Source organism: Gorilla gorilla, chromosome 20 (genome assembly GCF_029281585.2).
Source record: "Gorilla gorilla gorilla isolate KB3781 chromosome 20, NHGRI_mGorGor1-v2.1_pri, whole genome shotgun sequence".
NCBI classification, from domain to species: Eukaryota; Metazoa; Chordata; class Mammalia; order Primates; family Hominidae; genus Gorilla; species Gorilla gorilla.
Window position 1 is genome coordinate 56,668,328 of NC_073244.2, and position 21,545 is coordinate 56,689,872.

The 21,545-nt window shown below is 56.6% G+C and overlaps 2 protein-coding genes and 1 pseudogene across 4 annotated transcripts in view; 2 read left to right on the forward strand and 1 right to left on the reverse strand.

The window, feature by feature from the left end:
- BLOC1S3 (biogenesis of lysosomal organelles complex 1 subunit 3) overlaps positions 1–21,545 on the forward strand; it is a 53,776-nt gene that overhangs the window by 8,512 nt on the left and 23,719 nt on the right. Inside the window, exon 2 of one of the 2 annotated variants that reach the window (XM_055369717.2) lies at positions 16,193–19,447. In XM_055369717.2, the coding sequence (XP_055225692.1) occupies positions 16,938–17,540 (603 nt within the window). In that variant the 5' untranslated portion in view covers positions 16,193–16,937 and the 3' untranslated portion in view covers positions 17,541–19,447. Of the gene's footprint in view, positions 1–16,192; positions 19,448–21,545 lie in introns of those variants that run through there. The other variant, XR_010131985.1, reaches the window with a different exon arrangement.
- TRAPPC6A (trafficking protein particle complex subunit 6A) lies at positions 839–16,199 on the reverse strand. Of its 2 annotated transcripts, none has more exons than XM_055369722.2 (6): positions 15,763–16,199; positions 3,026–3,093; positions 2,752–2,869; positions 2,064–2,147; positions 1,816–1,909; positions 839–1,129 (listed from the first exon to the last, which is right to left on the reverse strand). In XM_055369722.2, exons 1-6 carry the CDS (start codon positions 15,850–15,852, stop codon positions 1,098–1,100), a joined length of 486 nt encoding a protein of 161 aa, XP_055225697.1. In that variant the 5' UTR covers positions 15,853–16,199; the 3' UTR covers positions 839–1,097. The 2 variants fall into 2 exon arrangements, with proteins under 2 accessions (XP_055225697.1, XP_055225696.1); XM_055369721.2 differs by having other exon boundaries at positions 15,721–16,199.
- On the forward strand, positions 17,690–19,447 carry LOC129528566 (putative uncharacterized protein encoded by LINC00269; annotated as a pseudogene).

Genomic DNA, 21,545 nt, shown 5'->3' on the forward strand with positions numbered 1-21,545 from the left:
TGCCAACCCCCCACACCCCAGGCCCGATCATGAAGCGTGGCCCAATGTAAACGAGCCGTCTCCGCAGGACGAGGTTGCCCCGGGCTGGGAGCATAGTGGCCAGGAGGCTGCTGGACACTAGGGGGAGCAGGCGTTTGGGGAGTGGGCCAGGCAGGGGCAGCACTGCAGAGGCAGACACAGGACACGGCTACACTCAGCCAGGTGGACTAGGAAGGGGTGACCCAGGCAGGGCCTGACGGGGTGACTGGACCCCACTCTACAGGGGAGGTTCTTTAGCAAGGGGCCCCTTTCTCATCCCATTTGGGGTTCACCCCCAGCCTTGGTGGGCAGCTCTGAGCCTGGGGCACTTACCCATGTCAGGCAGCGGGCGGCGAAGCCCAGGAGTCCCCAGATGCTACAGATGCAAGCGGGGTGGGAGGGGGCAGCATAAGGGCCACTCTGCCCAGGGACGGGCAGCAGGAGTGCATAGGGGCCGCGTGTGTCCATGGGGGTGTCTGGCCTCCCCCTACCGCATGCATCCCCAGCCCTGGCAGCCCCAGCCCACCCTGGCCTACACTCCGGGCACTCCCAGCCCTGCTCCCCAGGAAGACGCTCCATTCCGTGCACATCGCCGGGCAGAGGGCAGCCCCAGACTTGTTGACTTGGCAGAGGTGCCAGTAAGGCCGCCCGTGCCGGAGGCCAGCATCCCTCTGCCAGGAGCATGGGGAGGGAGGGAGCGGAGGGGGACGTGGCAGGGGAGGGAGGGTCTGAGGGGCATGGGAGCCAGAGAGGGTACCCACTCCCCTGCAGGACCTGTGACAGTCGGTCCACAGATCCTCCCCCACTGCTCTGAGTCAGATTCCACACACACAGCCTTTATTGAGCAGCTGCTGGGCAGTGATGCTGCCGAGGCGGGAATCCCACCACAGTCCTGACCGCAGCTGGGACCCCTTTGCCTCCTCTGACACCCCCACCTCAATTTGATACCCACTTCCTGAGCATATGTGACCCCTAGGGCCTGGGATTCCCAAGACCACCCCGAAATGCAGTGGCCCCACCATCTCCTGAGGCCGGTGAGGCCAGGGGCAGCAGTGCGGCTCGGCAGGTGCGAGGCGGGCTTAGGATTTCGGAATCACCACCTGGAACTTACCTGGAAGAGAAGGCCTGGCTTAGGCTTGAGTATGGGATGGGGGAGGCAGAGGGCACCTGGACGGCTCTTAGGCACTCACCCCCGTCCTGCACTGACACCCCAGTGGCTAGGTTGGGCTGTTTCCTCCCGCCCACGGGGCCGCATCCCTGGGCTGTGTGAGTAACCAGGGGCGTGAGGGCCACGCATGTGGCCCCAGGGAAGCGCCCGGCACGGGCTTCTGTGGTATACATTGCTCGGTCCTACCCCACGGGGGCCCCGGGGGCCCCCACGAGTGGGCCTGGGGAACCGGCAGAGGCAAAATAACTGAAGGTGGGGGAGGTGGTGGGGCAGGCTGTCCCCAGGCAGGAATGGGGCTCCAGCTTGTCTGACAGAGGACAACCAGTCAGGCAGGCTGCAAGTTCCCTGGAGCCTGCCGTCCCCCCCATCGAAGGATCAGTGAGGATAACTTCTATTGCGTCCACCTCGGCTCCCGTGCTGGGAAACGATGTTCAAAACTGCCAGACAGTTCTCTCTGCAGGGCTGGTGACGTCACGGAGCCAGGGGCACAGATGGGCCTGCCGTGTGGCTGAGCAGGTGACTTAAACCTGGGCCTGCCTCCCAGGGACACACAGAGGAGTGGGGCTGGAACTCTGAAGCCCCCAGCAACTCAAGGGATGAGAAGAATCCCCCCACCCCCCATGACTCACAGACGGGCAGGGCTGCCACGGAGGCGGTGACCACGCTCTCAATGCCCAGGGTATAGAGGGCGCCGCGCAGGAGGCCGCAGGTGAAGGCCAGGAACTGGGGAGGGAACACAGACCAGCATGGGAAGAGAGGGGAGGCCGGCACCCGAGGTCTGGGGCACCCCTTAGGCCTGGGGAAAGGCCTGATGTGGGATGGGGCTGGGTAAACAGGAGGAAGGGAGGTGTGGACAAGGCCCCAGCTCCCCCCATACCTTGGGCGCTTCCTCCAGATACTGCAGGCCAGAGGCCATCGGGAGGAGGAGGGGGAAGCTGTTGTCTTGCAGGACGTAGGTCCCCTGGGGGAGAGGAGAGGCTGGTGGGTGGGGGCGGGGCCTGTACATTTGAAGCGCAGGGAGGGTAAGCAGGAACCCAGGTCTTAGGTTGGGCTGAGGTTGGGAAGGCCCCCTTCCTGAGAACCACTGGAGTCACAGCCTTGGCCTCCAGTGCTCTGGTAGGGCCCAGGGCTTCCAAACTTGGAGTGGGTGCCTGTGCCCTGGGGAGTGTGGGTCCTGCCCTCGCCTCCCAGGGTTGTGCAGAAAAGCTGGGGACCCGGCCCATGAAGATGCAGAAGGGCGGGTACAGCCTGGGTGTCACTGGGGGACTAGACCAGCGTGGGACAAGCAGCATCACACTGGGGGGAGGGCAGGCAGCCACCAGGGGCTTTCTGCCCATGCATGGTACACTCCTGGTAGGCTGGAGAAGTTCCGGAAACACCCCCTATGCCCCAGCGCAGCCTCCTGGCTTCCCTTAGAGGATCAGACAGAGCAAGAGCTGCGGCCGCCTTTGGGAAAGCTCTGGGCGGGTCCCGGCAGCCGCTGCTCTGGCGCCGGGGATTCCCCTCCCACTCTCTTGGTCTTGCCCTCAGGAGGGAGCTGGACGGGCAGGCCGGGGTGCTCCCACCTGGTGATTGGTGCGCAGGCTGTCCATCTGCTTCTGGAACACGGCCACCCACAGGTCTTTGCACAAGAACTTGAGGACATCCAGCTCCTCCCTGAAGGCCAGCGTCTCCCGGGGCAGCCTGGTGGGGCAGTGCCAAGCTGAGGCCGTGGGGCCAGGCCAGGAAGAGGGAGGAAGACAGGCCCGACTCCCGCATGGAGCAATGCAACCCTCCCCGCCCGGGGCCTGCCCAGCCCTGCCAGCCAGGCTGGGGGAGAGCAGGAGGGGCCGCACTCACCTCTCGCCTAGAGCCTGGCCCACACGGAACCCCATACCCTCCAGGACCGACAGGCTCATCTTCTGTCCCTAGAAGGCCAGGGGAGAGATGCTCAGGGGCCCTTAGCCACCTCGAACCCGGGGCCACCCAGGGGGGGACCTGCCAGGAGACCCGAAGACCAACTTGCTGGTGCTCGTCAGTTCAGGGGTGAGCAGGGAGGGGCTCTGGCACAGCCCGGCCAGGGCAGGGGCAGGCCTCTAGGGTGCTGGGGCTCCCTCACCCACCTCTGCAGACCTTGCAGGCTCTCTGGATCCCCAGATCATCAGCCCCCAAGAACCAGCTCCCCCTTCCCTCAGGAACAATGGGGGTCTTCCCCAGGCTCCCTTCCTTCTCCATGACTTTTCCTGATAACCCCCGTCACAGGCTGCACGTGCTTTCAGCGCAAACCCTCACAATGCCCTGGGAAGTGGGCGCTGCGACTCCACCAAGATGCTCCAGGTGACCTGCCCAAGGGCTGGAGGCTGGGCCACAGGAAAGGGGGCTGTGGAAGTCAACCATGATCATCATGCCTTATAATATTGGCCAAGATCCCTGGGGAACACGTGGAAGCTCGGGACAGGCAGATCTTCGTTTGGGTGCTCGCAAAGGACAGTGGCTGCCATGTAGTGTCTGGAGGGTAGGCCAGGGTCCATACAGGAGGGGACTGTGCTGGCAGAGGCAGGCCCCAGGCAGGAGGGCTGCACTTGGTGTCTGTCCACGTGCCTGTGTGTGTGGAGGGCATGGCTGGAGGAGAGGAGATGCTCATGGATTTTTTTTTTTTTTTTAAGAGATGGAGTCTCGCTTCATTGCCCAGGCTGGAATGCAGTGGCCCGATCTCTGACTCACTGCAACCTCCGCCTCCCGGGTTCTAGCAATTCTCCTGCCTCAGCCTCCAGAGTAGCTGGGACTACAGGGATACGCCACCACACCCGACTAATTTTTTGTATTTCATTAGAGACAGGGTTTCACTGTGTTGCCCAGGCTGGTCTCGAACTCCTGAACTCAGGCAATCTGCCCGCCTCGGCCTTCCAAAGTGCTGGGATTACAGGCGTGAGCCACCGCGCCTGGCGAGTTTTCTTTTTTGGAGACAGAGTCTCACTCTGTTGCCCAGGTTAGAGTGCAGTGGTGCGATGCTGGCTCACTGCAACCTCCGCCTCCCGGGTTCATACAATTCTCCTGCCTCAGCCTCCCGAGTAGCTGGAATTACAGGCCTGTGTGCCACCACACCCGGCTAATTTTTGTATTTTTGGTAGAGATGGGGTTTCACCATGTTGGCCAGGCTGGTCTCAAACTCCTAGCCTCAAGTGATCTGCCCGCCTTGGCCTCCCAAAGTGCTGGGATTACAGGCAAAAGCCACTGCACCTGGCCATGGATCTTTTTTTTTTTTTTTTTTCACTCGGGTGTTTTGCTGCAAGCAGAGGAAGGGAGGAGGCCCAGACTGGGGGTCACCAGAAATCCCAGGACGGCTGGGGCGTGAGGCGCCAGGTTTTTCAGAGAAAGCCTGGCACAGCAGAAGTGGGGGAACAGAGGCGACAGGTGTGCAGCCCTGAGCTGAAGGAAGCTCACCCTCCTGCTGGCTGCTCTCAGGAGCCTGCAGTCACCAGGCCTGAGCCCTGCAGCCCTCCCTCTCCTGCCCTTGACCCCCACCTTCCCTTGGGAATGGCAGCTACCACCTCCTCCCTCCAGGGCTGCACCATCAGTGCAGCCATCCGAATGGGGATGCGAATTCTCTGCTTGGCTCCAGCCCTGGAGAGGGTCTCCCAGCCTGGAGAGGGTGTCCGAGGAAGGCTTCTTGCAGCCTGAGGGCCCAGCTGCCTCCATCCCTCCCTCACCCTCTCCTCTGCCCCCTCAGGACATTCGCTCAGACTTCTGGGCCTTTGTACTGACTTCCTTCCCTTCCTCCCTCCCAGCTTGCGTCCCCAGCCCTGCCTACTGCGCACTGTCACTGGATGAGGACACAGCTCTGTGAAGGTGGGGACCCAGGCTGACCAATTCACATCCGGCCTTCAGCAGCCAACACAGGGCTTGGCATGTGGGTGGTGCTTAACAGACTGGCTGATGAGACAACGTGCATCAAAAAAGGACACCGTAAGTCCTTACCTAATGCTGTCAACAGGCTCTTGGAAACTACGGCTTTAAGCAAAATGACATATGATGAAACCAATTTCATGCAGGTTAATTAACATAAACAAGAGTGAAGTTCCAATGCCATATTTCTGGTACAAACACATCACCAAACTTCTAAATAAGGATGAAAACACTTGAAATATTAAACATTGAAATAAATGTGAGCTATACATACGTTTAAGAAAGATTAGGCCGGGCGCAGTGGCTCACTCCTGTAATTCCAGCACTTTGGGAGGTCGGAGTTTCGCTCTTGTTGCCCAGGCTGGAGTGCAACGGCGCAATCTCAGCTCACCGCAACCTCTGCCTCCCGGGTTCAAGCAAATCTCCTGCCTCAGCCTCCCCAGTAGCTGGGATTACAGGCATGAGCCACCATGCCCGGCTAATTCTGTATTTTTAGTAGAGACAGGGTTTCTTCTCTTTTGGCCAGGCTGGTCTAGAACTCCCAACCTCAGGTGATCTGCCCACCTCGGCCTCCCAAAGTGCTGGGATTACAGGCGTGGGCCACCGTGCCCAGCTGAGTCCAGGAGTTCGAGTCCAGCCTGGTCGACATGGCGAAACCCCTTCTCTACAAAAAATACAAAAGTTAGCCGGGTGTGGTGGCATGCACCCGTGTCCCAGTTACTTGGGAAGCTGAGGCAGGAGGATCGTCTGAGCCCAGGAGGTCGCTACTGCAGTGAGCCATGATCATGCCACTGTACTGCAGCCCAGGCAACAGAGCAAGACCCTGTCTTTTTTTTTTTTTTTTTTTTTTTTTTGAGACGGAATCTTGCTCTGTCGCCCGGGCTGGAGTGCAGTGGCGCGATCTCGGCTCACTGCAAGCTCCGCCTTCCGGGTTCACGCCATTCTCCTGCCTCAGCCTCCTGAGTAGCTGGCACTATAGGCACCCGCCACCACGCCCAGCTAATTTTTTTGTATTTTTAGTAGGGACGGGGTTTCACCATGTTAGCCAGGATGGTCTTAATCTCCTGACCTCGGCCTCCCAAAGTGCTGGGATTATAGGCGTGAGCCGCCGCGCCCGGCCCTGACCCTGTCTTAAAAAATAAATAGAAAACAAAAAACCAGTAAGACATTTACTCGCTTCCTCCAGCTCAGGGTCCTGGGTGGCCAGAGCCCATCCTGGCAGGGCCAAAAGCAGGAATGGACCCTGGACAGGACGCCATCCCATCACAGGGCACACACGGGCCCACACTCACTCACACTGGGCCCACGGAGACCCGGGAGCTCACCCAGCGGACACATCCCAAGGATGCACAAGGAAAGGAGAGCCCAGAGGAACTTGCACCAGCACAGGGAGAACCCACAACCACCACCCAGACAGTGGTCCCGGGAATCAATATTTTTTCCTCATCAATGTCACAACAAAATATTATTCCAGGACCGGCATACTGTGTGGCAGGCATTTTCTACAGCCTTCTTGTTTTACCTTTCCAGCCTCACAGGAGGCTGTAATTCCAGGTGGAAACTGGGGCTCTGAAGTTAAGAAGAACCCATCCAAGACACCCTCAGCACGGGACTGTCTTTCACACCCCAGCAGGTCCAGATAGGAGGGTGGGTGGGGTGACAGCCATGGCTGTTGAGGGCCTCATGGAGGTGAGGAGCGCTGGGAATGGCGGGGGGGCCTGAGCTGAGGTCGCCCATATCTGAAGCCAAGGTGGCCCTTCCTCTGCCTGGCCCCTTACCAGGCCTTGCCCTCGTGGGTGACAACGACACGGCTTCCTGTTGCACTGTCTCCCTCTGGTGTCACCATCTGCTTTCCTCCGGTGTCCTCAGGCACAGCAGGGCCGGCCACACAGCAGAGGCTCAGGGAAGGGGCCGATGACTGCAGGAGACGGGCAGGTGTATGTGAGAGACAGAGTGGGAAGAGACCCCTGCCCGTGGGTACTTCATGGCAGCACTACCAGTGGCGCAGGTGCAGAGCCACCGCCTGGGTCCAGATCCGCCCCAGCACTTACCAGGTGTGGGACCTGGGCCAATGGCTGAATATCTGTGCCTCAGTTTCCTCATGTAAAAAAGAGGGTCATTTTGTTTGTTTTTGAGATAGGGTCTCATTCTGTCACCCAGGCTGGAGTGCAATGGCACGATCTTGGCTCACTGCAGCCTCTACCTCCTGGGTTCAGGTGATCCTCCTACCTCCGCCTCCCAAGTAGCTGGGACTACAGGTGTGAGCCACTGTGTCCAGCCCAAAGGAGGGGAATATTAATGGCAGCTACCTCCGGGATCCTCACAAGGAGTAAGGGTTGGTAAAGGCAACCTGAGTACTTCAAGGCAGTTCTGGGAGCCTTACTTATTGCATTCACAGCCTCCACGTCTGTCAAACAAGGAGACAGCCCCGGCCAATGAGGGATGAAGCCCTTGGCTGGAGGAGAACCCCAGCAAGGAAGGGGGTCTGTTCTGGGGGCTCCTGTAGCCAGCACCTAGAACAGCCCGGGCGACAGCTCGCTGCCTGGTGGCTGCGGCTCCTGTGTCACCTCCTCCCACAGCGAAGCTCCTGGAGGCAGGGCCAAGGCTGCACTCTGAGGGAACACGTCTGTGTCCACAGCAAAGCTCCCAGAGGCAGGGCCAGGCTGCATTCTGGTGGAACACGTCTGTGTCCCCGCTCGCTAAGGGCTCCTTTATGTCCCTCCCTCGTTCATGCCACAGACATTTCCTAGTGTCCTCCAGGAGCTCACCTACCTTGCCTGGCAGGGTTGACAGGTGCCCAAATGATGCCAACTGACAATCTGGGAAGGGCTGGGAGACTGAGTGCAAGGGGCCCGGATAGTGCAGTGCAGAGCCTGCCCTCCAGGAGGGGGCCGGAGGTGGCAGGTATTCCAAGCAAAGGGCATGTGCCAAGGCAGGGGTGAGAGGCGGGGAAGGGAAGGGGCCCTCAGAGTGGGCTGCAGAGGGGGCATTTTCGCCTGCAGGCAAGTGCAGCCAACCTGAGGGTCAACGCAGGCCACGCTGCCTGAATGCCAGCCACAGTGGGCCACAGACTCAGTCCCTGCCCTGCTGGAGCTGGCGTTTCACCCGGGGAATGGGCAAAGGTGCAATGGCCGGCTTCACTATGCTCACAGCGACTGCCAAGAGGGAGGCAGGTGTGCTGCGAGGGTGCACTCCCACCCCTAGGAAGCACCCCGACTGTGCTGAGCCTGAGGGAAGAGGAGGAGTTCAACAGCAGGAGTGGGCTGTGAAGGCACACCAGGCCCAGGTTACAGCCAGGACGGCAGCCCCCGGAGGGGTGAGCTGGGGGAGAGAGTCAGCAGGGTCCTTCAGCCAGGCCAGGAGCGTGGAGTCTGAAGGGGTTCCAGCAAGTTCAGCTTTTCCCTTCATGAACTTCACACTGCCTGGGTTTGAATCTCGGCCCCGCCACTCACTGGCTCTGTGACCTTGGGCAGATTAGCCAACCATCCCATGCCTCAGTTTCCCCACATGTGCCATGGGGCTAATGGCAGTACCTGCTCACAGTGGTGGTGTGACTGGCAAGTGGCAACAGCTGGATACACGGCTGTGTGACTGCTGGCCCCACTGTACCCAGCCCTGGACAAGGGCCATTCAGATCCCTGCTGAATTGAAAAGGGCTGTGGGGAATCACAGCAAAAGGGAGGGGCCGAGGAGGAGCAGGAGACAGGGAAGAAAGGGCGGAGGAGGAAGGGAGAAGCCTCCACCCACCTCATCACAGCGAGACCTGGTGGTGTCCATGCCCATGTCACTGCAAAAGCTCTTCAGAGGTTAGGGGTTTATCTTTCTTAAAAACAGAAGGGGCTGGGCGCGGGGGCTCTTGCCTGTAATCCCAGCACTTTGGGAAGCCAAGGCAGGAGGATCACTTGAGGTTAGGAGTCTGAGACCAGCCTGGCCAACATGGCAAAACCCTGTCTCTACTGAAAATACAAAAATTAGCCGGGTGTGGTGGCGCACGCCTATAATCCCAGCTATTCAGGAGGCTGAGCCACCAGGATCGCTTGAACCCGGGAGGCAGAGGTTTCAGTGAGCTGAGATCACACCACCGCATTCCAGCCTGGGTGACAGAGCAAGACTCAGTCTCAAAAAAAACAAAACAAAACAAAACAGAAGGGCTGGCCAGACAGAGACTCTCCCATTCATATGAATCTGCCAGAGCCCAGCCCAGAGCCGGTGCATTTCTGGGGCTCCCCACGCCTGCCTCTGCTGAGTTTACACACAGACCGGATGAAAGGAAAGGTGGAAGGGAAGTCTTATCAGTGTCGGTGCTAATGACATCCACCACACAGGAAGGATCAATCAGACACAAAGCAGAGTTCCTGGAAATGAACAAATATGGTGGCCAAAATCAACACTTTTTAACAAGGGAACTGAATAACAGAGAAACCTGTAAGACAGATAACACCTCCCAGAAGAAAAACAGGAGGGAGGAAAAAATGAGAGAAAAGCTACAGGATGCTTGGAAGAGATGCAGGAAAGTCTAATATTCCCTGCGGTGCCTACAGGACATACAGGGAACGATGCAGGAGAAGAAATCATCAGAGAGATCACAGGAGAAAAATGTCCTGAGCTAAAGGAAGATCCACACGTCCAGACTGAAGCCAAGGGGTGAGCTCCAAGGAGGATGAATGGAAAACGCAAACCAAAGCCCCTTTAGACACTTGGGAACGTTTAAGAGAACATTCTGCCCTGAACTGGGAGGGAGGCGGGTGGGGGCCGTGTGCTCCACCCCTTCCTGTCTCTTGTGTCTGCCCTACCCCTCGATTGTTTTCTAGGCACCTGCTAGCTCCTGGGCAGAGGCTGACCCTGTTCAACGCCCACCTGCTGAGCCACTCTGTGCCAGGCCCAGGGGTGTGCTGGGGAACCCAGGGAATGAGCAGCCCTGGTTAAGAAAAGCACACAGAGAGAAGTGCTGGCACACAGACGGGTGAGTGAGGGGTGGGTGCGAGAAGCCTGCAGGACTTCCCCACTGTCGCCCTCAACTCTCCTCCCTGGTCCAGCAAGGCGTCCTGAGCAAGTCCAGATCCTGCCTCTGCCCACTCAGAACTCCCCATCCTGTCCCCTGGCCCAGCCCGGAAGGTTGAGCCCACCACAGCCTCTGCCTTAAGCTCCTGCAACAGCGGGGCCCTTCCCAGGCCAATCTCCATCCAGTCCATTCCTGTGGCCAGGGAGGCATTTCTAGAATGTAAATCTGAGCCAGGCGCACCTCAGTTTAAACCCGGCTATGGCTCCCACTGCCTTCGGGATGGAGCCCCAGTTCCCAGGAGGGCCTCGCTGGAGCTCCCAGCCTCAGATGCTCAGGACAGCGTTCCGGGCAGGGACCTATCTGACAGCTGCTCCGCCCGCCCCACACCCTCCTCAGACAAGGGGCTGCCCAAGTGCACTCTCGGGGTGTGGTGGATGGAGGCCTGGCGCAGCAGGGCTGTTCTCGGGGCGCCTCGGGCCTGGTCCCAGACAGTGGGTGACAGCGCCTTAGCTCTTTACTACATGCACTCAGGGGAATCCTCTCTTTGCCCAAAGGCTTCCCTTGTCTTCAAAGCCTCTGAGGTAGAAAAGCCACGGCTGCTTCCTCCAAGGGCTTCTCCTGCTTACAAAACAAAGGCCTTCCTGGCCCCTCTGGCCGGTCCTCCAGTTGACAACCTGTGACAGCCCAGGAGAACGGCCACAAATAACCACCGTACCAGGCAGGATAGGAGGTCACAAAAGCCCTACACACTGGCTGTGGCTCCTGGGCACCTGTGCTGTGGGGACAGAGATGAAGGAGCCACCATCCCTGTCCTCAAGGAGCTCTGAAGCTGGTGGGAAAGGCGGCCTGCGCTACCCAGAAGCCCTGGGGCCAGAAGCCTGAGTTCTAATTTTGCCTTTGAGTCTTGCTGAACCACCTCGAAATCCCTTCCTCTCCCAAGCACAGGGTCCCTCCTCTGTGAATCGGGAGGGCTGTCCTGAGGACTAAATGCAGTCAACACTGTGCAAGTACTGCACAGACGCCCTCAGGAAACGGGAGGCCTGTCTGGTTCAGAGGAACCCTTTTGGGCCAAAGAGAAGGAATGGAGAGAGGAGGTGGGGCCAATAAAGAGAAAGGACTGAGGAAGCCGTTTCTCATGACAGGCCCCCTGAAAAACGGGGCTCCCCAGGAGGAAGGAGTGAGGGGAAACGATGCAGTTCTCACCCCTAGCTGCACCGAAAGCCACCTGGGAGCTTTCTGAGGCCTGACACTCAGGCCTCACCCCAACCGGGTTCATCAGAGTGTCTGGTGTGGGACTCCAGCATCGGAATGCAGTGGCAGCTGGGTAGGGAACCCCTGCCCAAGGTCCCAGGCACATTCGTGTGCTCTGAAAGGCTGGTGGTGAGCAGAGCTGAGGAAGCCAGTTTCCCACACTCACTTGACCACAGAAACCCATTAAAATCCCTCCCAGAGCAAATGCTGGGAAATGCAAGTGAGAGTTTACAGCACAGGCTTTGGAAGTGGGAGGCCTGGTCGCGCTCCTGACTCTGCCACTTGAGAGCAAGGAACTCCGTCCATCAAAGCCTCCGCCGCCTCATCTGTAAATCGGGGAGGACCATGCCAACCTCTCTGGGTCATCAGAAGATCAAATGAAATCAAGAGTGAGAAGCCATGAGTGCACACAGGAAGCACTCATATGAGGGGAGGGAGGGAAGAGCTAGTACTGCTCATAAGCCAAATGAATCCCAGTCCCCACCCATCCCCACCTGCCACGGCACAGGCTCTGCATTCACCTCCTCAACACGTTCACGCTGAGGACCCACTACGAGCCAGGACATCCAGTGGTCATCAATACACACCCAGGCCCATCCCGCACAAAGCACACTCCGGCTGGGGGAGACGCATGTGAATCAAAGGATCATACAGATACACAATTCAGACGCATCCTGGCAGGGCGTGCTGGCTCACACCTGTAATCCCAGGTGTGAGTTTTTGGGAGGCTGAGGCCAGAGGATCGCTTGGGCCCAGGAGTTCAAGGTCAGCCTGGGCAACATTGTGAAAACCTATCTCTACAAAAAATTTAAAAATTAGCAGGGTAGTTGGTCCGAGTGTTGTGGGTTATTGTTAAGTTGATTTAACAAAAATTAGCAGGGTATGTTGGGTGCACCTGTACTCCTAGCTACTCAGGAGGCTGAGGTGGGAGGATCACTTGAGCCCAGGAGTGTGAGGCTACAGTGAACTATGATCATGCTACTGCACTCCAGCTTGGGTGACAGAGCAAGACTCTCTTTAAAAAAAAAATCAGCCGGGCACGGTGGCTCACGCCTGTAATCCCAGCACTTTGGGAGGCCGAGGCGGGCAGATCACCAGGTCAGGAGATCGAGACCATCCTGCCTAACACATTGAAACCCCGTCTCTACTAAAAATACAAAAAAAAAAAAAAATTGCCAGGCGCGGTGGCTCACACCTGTAATCCCAGCACTTTGGGAGGCCGAGGCAGGCAGATCACAAGGTCAGGAGATCAAGACCATCATGGCTAACACAGTGAAACTCTGTCTCTACTAAAAATACAAAAAATTAGCCGGGCGTGGTGGCAGTCACCTGTAGTCCCAGCTACTCAGGAGGCTGAGGCAGAAGAATGGTGTGAACCCAGGAGGCAGAGCTTGCAGTGAGCCCAGATTGCGCCACTGCACTCCAGCCTGGGGGACAGACCGAGACTCTGTCTCAAAAAAAAAAAAAAAAAAAAAATTAGCCGGGTGTGGTGTCAGGCGCCTGTGGTCCCAGCTACTCGGGAGGCTGAGGCAGGAGAATGGCATGAACCCGACAGGCAGAGCTTGCAGTGAGCCAAGATCGCGCCACTGCACTCCAGCCTGGGCGACAGAGCGAGACTCCGTCTCAAAAAAAAAAAAAAAAAAAATCAAATACATCCTTATTGAGTATGATGAAGCCTACCAAGAAAAAAGTGGGAGAGGGAGACCAGGAGAATGTATAAAGGAGATCCAAATTTGACTGGGGGCTCAGGGAAGGCATCCCTGAGGAAGGGATTGTTACGCTAAGATCTGAAGGATTAATAGTTGTTAGCATGGTGAAGATGTGACAGGTGGAATGGGCTGGGAAAAGGGAGCAGGCTCATTTCACAGGAGAGCGGAAAGCACTGGACCAGGGCAGAGGAGGGGCCACGTGAGAAAGGTATTTAGACCGACTGGGCAGAGCCTGGGGGAGGGCTGCAGGTGAGGGAGACAAGGCAGGTGTCGGGACTCCAGGGTTTCTCGTTTGAAAGCCAGAAACGATATGGAGTGTTGGGACATTATTACCCACCCCCAGGCTGATGCATACTCCCTGGGCCATGCTGTATCTTCCTCATAGCAGTTACACAATGTACCAGATACTTTACTCATTTACTTGTCTGTCTCCTCCAATGATGACAAAGCTCCAAGAGGGCAAAAATTTTTGATGGTTCACTGAGTAATCCCCATGTTTTTTTAGAGACAGGGTCTCACTCTATCACCCAGGCTGGAGTGCAGTGGCATGATCATAGCTCACTGCAGCCTTGAACTCCTGGGCCCAGGCAATCCTCCCACCTCAGCCTCCCGAGTTCTTGGTAGTATAGGCACGTGTCATCACGCCCAGCTAATTTTAAAAATTTCTTGGCCAGGCACAGTAGCTCACACCTGTAATCCCAGCACTTTGGGAGCCCGAGGCGGGCAGATCACGAGGTCAGATCAAAACCATCCTGGCTAACATGGTGAAACCCCATCTCTACTAAAAATACAAAAAAAAAAAAAAAACAAAATTAGCCGGGTGTGGTGGCAGGCACCTGTAGTCCCAACTACTCAGGAGGCTGCAGCGGGAGAATGGCGTGAACCCAGGAGGCGGAGCTTGCAGTGAGTCAAGATTGCGCCACTGCACTCCAGCCTGGGTGACAGAGCAAGACTCTGTCTCAAAAATAAATAAATAAATAAAAATAAAAATTTCTTTTAGAGGTGGGGTCTTGCTATGTTGCCCAGGCTAGTCTTGAACGCTGGGCCTCAAGTGATCCTCCCACCTCTGCTTCCTGAGTACCTGGGATTACAGGTGCAAGTCGCCACATCTGGCTAAATGCATTTTTGATTTATGATGTTTCCAACTTATGACAGGTTTATATCTGTATATCGAGATGGTAACAAGCAACATCCTCCCTGGGGCTTCTAACCCTGGAAGGAAACCAGAGCCAATAAAAATGTCTTACATGGCCAGGCGCGGTGGCTCACGCCTGTAATCCCAGCACTTTGGGAGGCCGAGGCAGGTGGATCACGAGGTCAGGAGTTCGACACCAGCCTGGCCAAAATGGTGAAACCCCGTATCTACTAAAAATAAAAAAAAAAACATTGGCCGGGTGCAGTGGCTCACGCCTGTAATCCTAGCACTTTGGGAGGCCAAGATGGGCAGATCACGAGGTCAGAAGATGGAGACCATCCTGGCTAACACAGTGAAAACCCGTCTCTACTAAAAAAAGTAATAATAATACAAAAAATTAGCCAGGCGTGGTGGCGCCAGCAGCGCTTGTGGTCCCAGCTACTTGGGAGGCTGAGAAGTGGGATGATCGCTTGAGCCCAGGAGGTCGAGGCAGCAGTGAGCCATGACTGCATCACTGCACTGCAGCCAGCCTGGGCGACTGAGCAGGATGCGCGCGCGCGCACACACACACACACACACACACACACACACACACACACACAGAGTCCCGGGCCAGTCACGGTAGTTCACGCCTGTACACACACACACACACACACACACACACACACACACACACAGTCCCGGGCCAGTCACGGTAGTTCACGCCTGTAATCCTAGCACTTTGGGAGGCCCAGGCAGGAGAATCACTTGAGCCTAGGGGTTCAAGACCAGCCTAGGCAACATGGCAAAACCCCATTATCTCTTTTTTTTTTTTTTCCTGAGACAAGTCTCGCTCTGTAGCCTAGGCTGGAGTGCAATGGCACAATCTTGGCTCACTGCAACCTCCGCCTCCCAGGTTCAAGCCATTCTCCTGTCTCAGCCTCCCGAGTAGCTGGGATTACAGGTACCCGCCATCATGCTCGGCTAATTTTTGTAGACACGGGGTTTCACCATGGCCAGGCTGGTCTTGAACTCCTGACCTTAGGTGATCCGACGGCCTCGGCCTCCCAAAGTGCTGGGAGCTACAGCGCCCAGCCGGTATATTTCATTTTATTATTTGACTCCCCTAGTGAAATGTAAGCTTCACAAGGAAGGGATTCTGTCTTAGAACGGTGCCTGGAATACAACAGACGCTCAATAAGTGGGTGTCGAATAAATAAATGTCCCACGCTGAGGCTTAGGTACGTTATGATACTCATTTTACAAAAGAGAAAACTAGGACACACAAAGATTAAGTCATTGGGTCGCACACCTAGTAAGTGGGGGAGGCGAGTCCTCAGCACACGCCCAATAACAGCATTATTATGATTACTAGCCGCTTACTCAGGCCTTGAGCTAAGTGCTTTACCCTGAATCATCGCGCTCAATTTAGCAATAACCCCAAGCCGGCACCGTCGCGAACGCCACTTTCCAAAGGAGGAAGCCAGGGCCAGACGTTGCCCTGCAAGGCCGGGGCTGGGCCGGGTTCGAACCCGGACGCCTGACGCGCCCTCCGCTCTCCCAGAGGCGTTACCTTGGTGGCCCCCGCTTCCTCCCCACGGAGCCCGGCGCTCACCCCTGGGCCGGGGTCGGGGTCGGGGTCGTGAGCCCACAGCTCAGCCACCATCTCCGTGTGAAGAAACTCAAACAACACAGTATCCGCCATGCCCCCTCCTCGCGCGCCTAAAGATGCGCCCAGCGCTTCCAGCTCTCATTGGCCAGGCTTGGTAAGCCACGCCTCTTGCGTCACGGCGCGAGCCCTCCTACTCCCGCTTCCATTGGTGTTTTAGACTAGCCCCGCCTCCCCGCCCCGGACTCAGGTGGTGTGCGCGTGAGCCTGGGACACTAGGGGGTGGGCCTACGCCTTCTCTGGCCACATGTGGCAACATCTTCTGCACTTACTGCCGTCCCTTCCCTATTTCCGGGTTCTCGAGCATTCCTATTGGCCAAATTACTGGTTACACGTGACATACTCGGCTTTTAAAATCCCTATTTGTCCACTCTAGACTTTCCTCGTCGCACAACCTGGAAGAGCCGGCCCAGCTGCTTCTCTATTGGCGGTTCCTCCATTCATGTGACTCTTCTGCACGCTCACTCAAGACTGATGCTGAGAACTTGCTTCCTGATTGGTAGCCGGGCGAATCCACGTGACTTGGCCGCTAATGCCCGCCCAACCCGCTCTCCTATTGGTTGAAATCGCAGCCCTTCAGCTGCCACGGTGAGAACGCAGCACTCGGGCTAGGAAGCGGATCTCGCAAGCTCCGAGCGTCAGCTGCGGGGTACGGTCTTTGGCGTTAGCGCTTCTCCCATCCCGTGAGTGCCCCCAGCAGAGTCCAGTCGGACTGTCATCCTTTCTGCGACTCTGGCGCTGGTCCCAAGCAGCTCACGGGGCCCGTGTGCTTCCGGGTTTGAGATTGGCATGGTGGACCAGGTGGAGGGTGTGGCCTCTACTAGGAGGCAAATTCGTAAAGAGCTCGGCTTGGGACTCCGGGAACTCGGGCCCCAGATCCTTGTTCGAGCTGGTCTTCAGTTTCCCCATCTGTACGCTGAAGAGCCTGGGGTCCAGTAACCCCCATCATCACCCAGTTTACAGAAGAGGAAACTGAGGCCCAGACGGGGAGCAGCTGACACCAAGTCGTTAAGAGAATCAGCAAAGGGGCTGGGAATCCAGGACCTGCGCCTTTTACCCACCGCGGCGCCGGTCTCACGTGCAGTCCCTTCGCTCTTCTCCCCTAGCTCTTCTCCCCTGCCATGGCGTCCCAGGGTCGTCGGCGGAGGCCCCTGCGGAGGCCGGAGACGGTGGTGCCGGGGGAGGCGACCGAGACGGATTCTGAGCGCTCTGCGTCCTCGTCGGAGGAGGAGGAGCTGTACCTGGGTCCTTCGGGCCCGACGCGCGGCCGCCCCACGGGGCTGCGGGTGGCTGGGGAAGCCGCGGAGACCGACTCGGAGCCGGAGCCGGAGCCGACGGCCGCGCCGAGGGACCTGCCTCCACTCGTGGTGCAGCGGGAATCGGCGGAGGAGGCCTGGGGCACGGAGGAGGCCCCGGAGCCCGCCCCCGCGCGCTCGCTCCTGCAACTTCGGCTGGCGGAGAGCCAGGCGCGGCTGGACCACGACGTGGCGGCCGCCGTGAGCGGTGTCTACCGCCGTGCAGGCCGCGACGTGGCCGCCCTGGCTAGTAGGCTGGCGGCAGCCCAGGCGGCGGGGCTGGCCGCGGCCCACAGCGTGCGCCTGGCGCGCGGGGACCTTTGTGCGCTGGCCGAGCGTCTGGACATCGTGGCTGGCTGCCGCTTGCTGCCGGACATCCGCGGCGTGCCAGGGACCGAGCCTGAGCAAGACCCGGGGCCGCGGGCCTAGTCATGATTCTACTTCCCAACCTGACTGCAATTTGGGGGTAGGCCTTGCTGCCTCTGGGACCTGACTCTGTCTCCTGTGTCTCTTATCACCCCCAACCCCCGCTCCCATCTTGGTGTCACCCATGGGGGCTAATCCGGTCCCCTTGGATAATGCTTTATACTGGATATAGTTCAACCCCTACTGTGGAGACCAGGGGCCCCACTACCCTTAGATCTGGTTCCTCCCCCGATCCTTACCCTGCCGCCTGGTTCTGAGCCTTCCCCTGGGGCTTGGCTCCAACCTTTGATACATAGTTGCTCCTTAATCTGTTTCCACCCTGGGGGCTCACCTTTTTTTTTTTTTTTTTTTTTTTTTTTTTTTTTTTTTTGAGGCAGGGTGTTTATCTGTCACCCAGGCTAGAGTGCAGTGGCAGGATTACTGCTCACTGCAACCTCGACCTCCTGGGCTCAAATGATCCTCCCAGCTCAGCCTTCAAGAGTAGCTGGGACTGCAGACCTGCAACACCACGTCCAGTTGCCCGGTTAATTTTTTTCTGTCGGTTTGAAGAGGGGAGAAGGTCTCACTATGTTGCCCAGGCTTGTCTCAAACTCCCGGGCTCAAGCAGTCCTCCCACTGTGGCGTCCCAAAGTGCTGGGATTACAGGTGTGAGCCACCACACACTGGGCTCTGCTCTGCCTTTCTGAGTTTGGTTTCTGCTTATGGTGGGGAGCTTGTTCCCGTTCTTCCCACAAGAACCCAGGATGTGGCAGAGCTTCCCTGCCGTCTTCGTTCACTCAGTTGGCTACGCCTCCCATCCTAGCTCCACTTCCAGAACTGCCTTCACCCTAGGCTGGGTCCTTGTTTTGTTTTTAGAGACAGGGTCTCACTCTGTCTCCCAGGCTAGAGTACAGTGGCGTGATCTCTGCTCACTGCCACCTCCACCTCCCGAGTTCAAGCGATTCTCCTGCCTCAGCCTCCCAAGTAGCTAGGATTACAGGCATGCACCACCACGCCTGGCTAATTTTTATATTTTTAGTAGAGATGAGGTTTCACCTTGTTGGCCAGGCTGGTCTCGAACTCCTGTCCTCAGGTGATCCACCCGCCTCACCTCCTAAAATGCTGGGATTACAGGCGTGGGCCACTGCGCCTAGCCAGCTGGGTCCTTGTTCTGCTGCCCAAGCTTGGCCCTGGTTCCGTGGGCTGGTTCTACTTTTTGTTCTCCCATCTGCCCCCTGCCTCCTCCCCTTTGAGCTTAGCCCCGCCCTCTCAGCCTGGTTTCTGTTTCCCAAGTCCAGCAGTGTCGTGGGATAGGTTTTGCTTTCTTTTACTGTCTCCATCCTACTTACACCTCCCTGATCTGGGGTCTGGGGACTCCCCATGGTTTCCTTCCTTCTGCAGGCCCAAAATGATGGCCCCTCTTAACCCAAGGCAGGGGATCTTCCTCCCATCTCCCTGGACCAAGGTGGCATTTCCTGCACACCCCTCCAGGCCAAGATGATGCTCGCTCTCAACTCTGTAGGCCAAGGTGTCGTCTCCTCTTGACTCTCCAGACCTAAAGTGACACCCTTCAGGCACTTCGGGCCCAATTCAGCCCTGCCCTGGTGCTTTGGGCGCCAGATGACAGCACTTTGCAGATAAGAATGATATGATGTGTGGATTTCACTACACTTGGCTCCTGGATGCTATAAAAGGACTTGGATTTCTGACTTGGCTCAGGGACTAGGGTTAGCAGTCTCTTTCTGCTCCTTCTCACCTGTGTTTTCTTCCGATCCCAGCTCTGGTCCCTCAGCCACATTCATATTTACTCTCCTCTCCCAGCCTGATATCCCTGTCCCTTATCTCAACCCGAAGCCAAGATCTGAGCCCCCAAGATGGAGAATGGGGAGGAGCTTTTTATGGCGGACTGATTAAAACTCTTAAGCATTTACCCTTATGGTTAGTTCCTTTTGTTTCCCTACCTAAGCTAAGGGTGAGTTGGTTGATTTCTCTGAGAATGGGGGTCCCGAGACCTCCATGCCTGGCTTATGGAAGGTGAAACTGTAGTTTTGAAATCAGGGGCCCTAGATTTTTGCCCTGGTTCTGTATTTACTTGTATTTTATTAATTCAACACACACATTTTGGGTACCTGACCTGTGCTGGGGCTAGGGGTATAGCACCCAGTCGCTGCCCTCACAGAGGTCGCAGTCCAGTGGGAGAAACAGTAATAAGATGTTCTCACAGATAGTTCTAGTAATCATAATTTATAGTTTAATTTTTAAAAATAGAGATGATAGCCTGGACAACATGGTGAAACCCTGTAGTTATTAAAAATACAAAAATTTTGGGCGATGGCTCACGCCTGTAATCCTAGCACTTTGGGAGGCCGAGGCACGTGCTAGTAATCCCAGCTACTCAGGGAGCTGGGGCATGAGAATCGCTTGAACCCTGGAGGCAGAGGTTGAAGTGACCCAAGATCGCGCCACTGCACTCCAGCCCGAGCGACAGAGCAGGACTCTGTCTCAAAAATAAATAGGCCAGGCGCGGTTATGCATGTCTTTAATCCCAGCACTTTGGGAGATCGAGGTAGGCAGATCACCTGAGGTCAGGAGTTCTAGACCAGCCTGGCCAACATGGTGAAACTCTATCTCCACTAAAAATACATTAGCCAGGCGTGGTGGCACATGCCTGTAATCCCAGCTACTCGGGAGGCTGAGGCAGGAGAATTGCTTGAGCCCAGGAGGTGGAGGTTACAGTGAGCCGAGATCATGCCACTGCACTCCATCCTGGGTGAGAGTGAGACTCCATCTCAAAAATAAATAAAAATAAAAAATAATTAATTTTAAAAAATAAAATAGAGACGAGCTCTCACAGTGTTGCCCAGGTTGGTCTTGAACTTCTGAGCTCAAGGGATTCTCCTGTATTGACCTCCCAAAGGGCTAGGATTACAGGCATGAGCCACTGCACCCAGCCATCATTTATAATTTAGATACAGTTTTCTTGGCACCATGATTAGAGCCATGAAGAAGTAAAGGAGCTTTACGAAGGTGGAGCGGGATCCACCTGACCTAATCTGGGCGGGAGAGAGGAAGTGATGAGTGGTGTAGGAGCTGAGCCCGGAAGGCGGAAGTAGGTGAAATGGGAGTAGGGTGAAGAGTTGCAGACAGGGAGAACAGCATATGCGAGGGCCGTGAGGCAGAAGGGAAAGGGACCATAACCTGTTTAACAGAAGAAGATGATTTCTGCTCTCCACCTAGAGTGGAGAAGTGTGGGGTGGTTGTGGGGCAGGGGGGTGCTGAGTGCAGTACCAGAAGGGGCCAGATAAAGGTGAGCTTTAAAAAAATTGTATTATTGGCTGTGCGCAGTGGCTCACGCCTGTAATTCCAGCACTTTGGGAGGTTGAAGCGGGCAGATCACCTGAAGTCAGGAGTTCGAGACCAGCCTGGCCAACGTGGTGAAACCTTGTCTCTACTGAAAATATAAAAATTAGGCATGGTGGCACATGCCTGTAATCCCAGCTACTGAGGAGGCTGAGGCAGGAGAATCGCTTGAACCCGGGAGGCAGCAGTTGCAGTGAGCCAAGATTGCACCACTGCACTCCAGCCCAGGGTACAGAGCAAGACTCTGTCTCAAAAAAAAAAAAAAAAAGTAGGTGCGGATCAACCAGCATCTCCTCTCTCCTGAGCACTCCCTCCAGCTCCCCTTCCACACCTAGGGCGAGTGGATCACAATTCAAAGAGGATGATCTCCCAGAACTTCCCTTTTCTTTTTCTTTTCTTTCTTTTTTTTTTTTTTTTTGATATGGAGTCTCACTCTGTCGTCCAGGCTGGAGTGCAGTGGCGAGATCTCAGCTCACTGCAACCTCCACCTCCCAGGTTTAAGCGATTCTCACGCCTCAGCCTCCTGAGTAGCTGGGATTATAGGCACGTGCTACTATGCCCAGCTAGTTTTTCTATTTTTTTTTTCTTTTTAATAGAGATGAGGTTTCACCATATTGGCCAGGCTGGTCTCAAACTCCTGACCTTGTGATCTGCCTGCCTCTGCCTCCC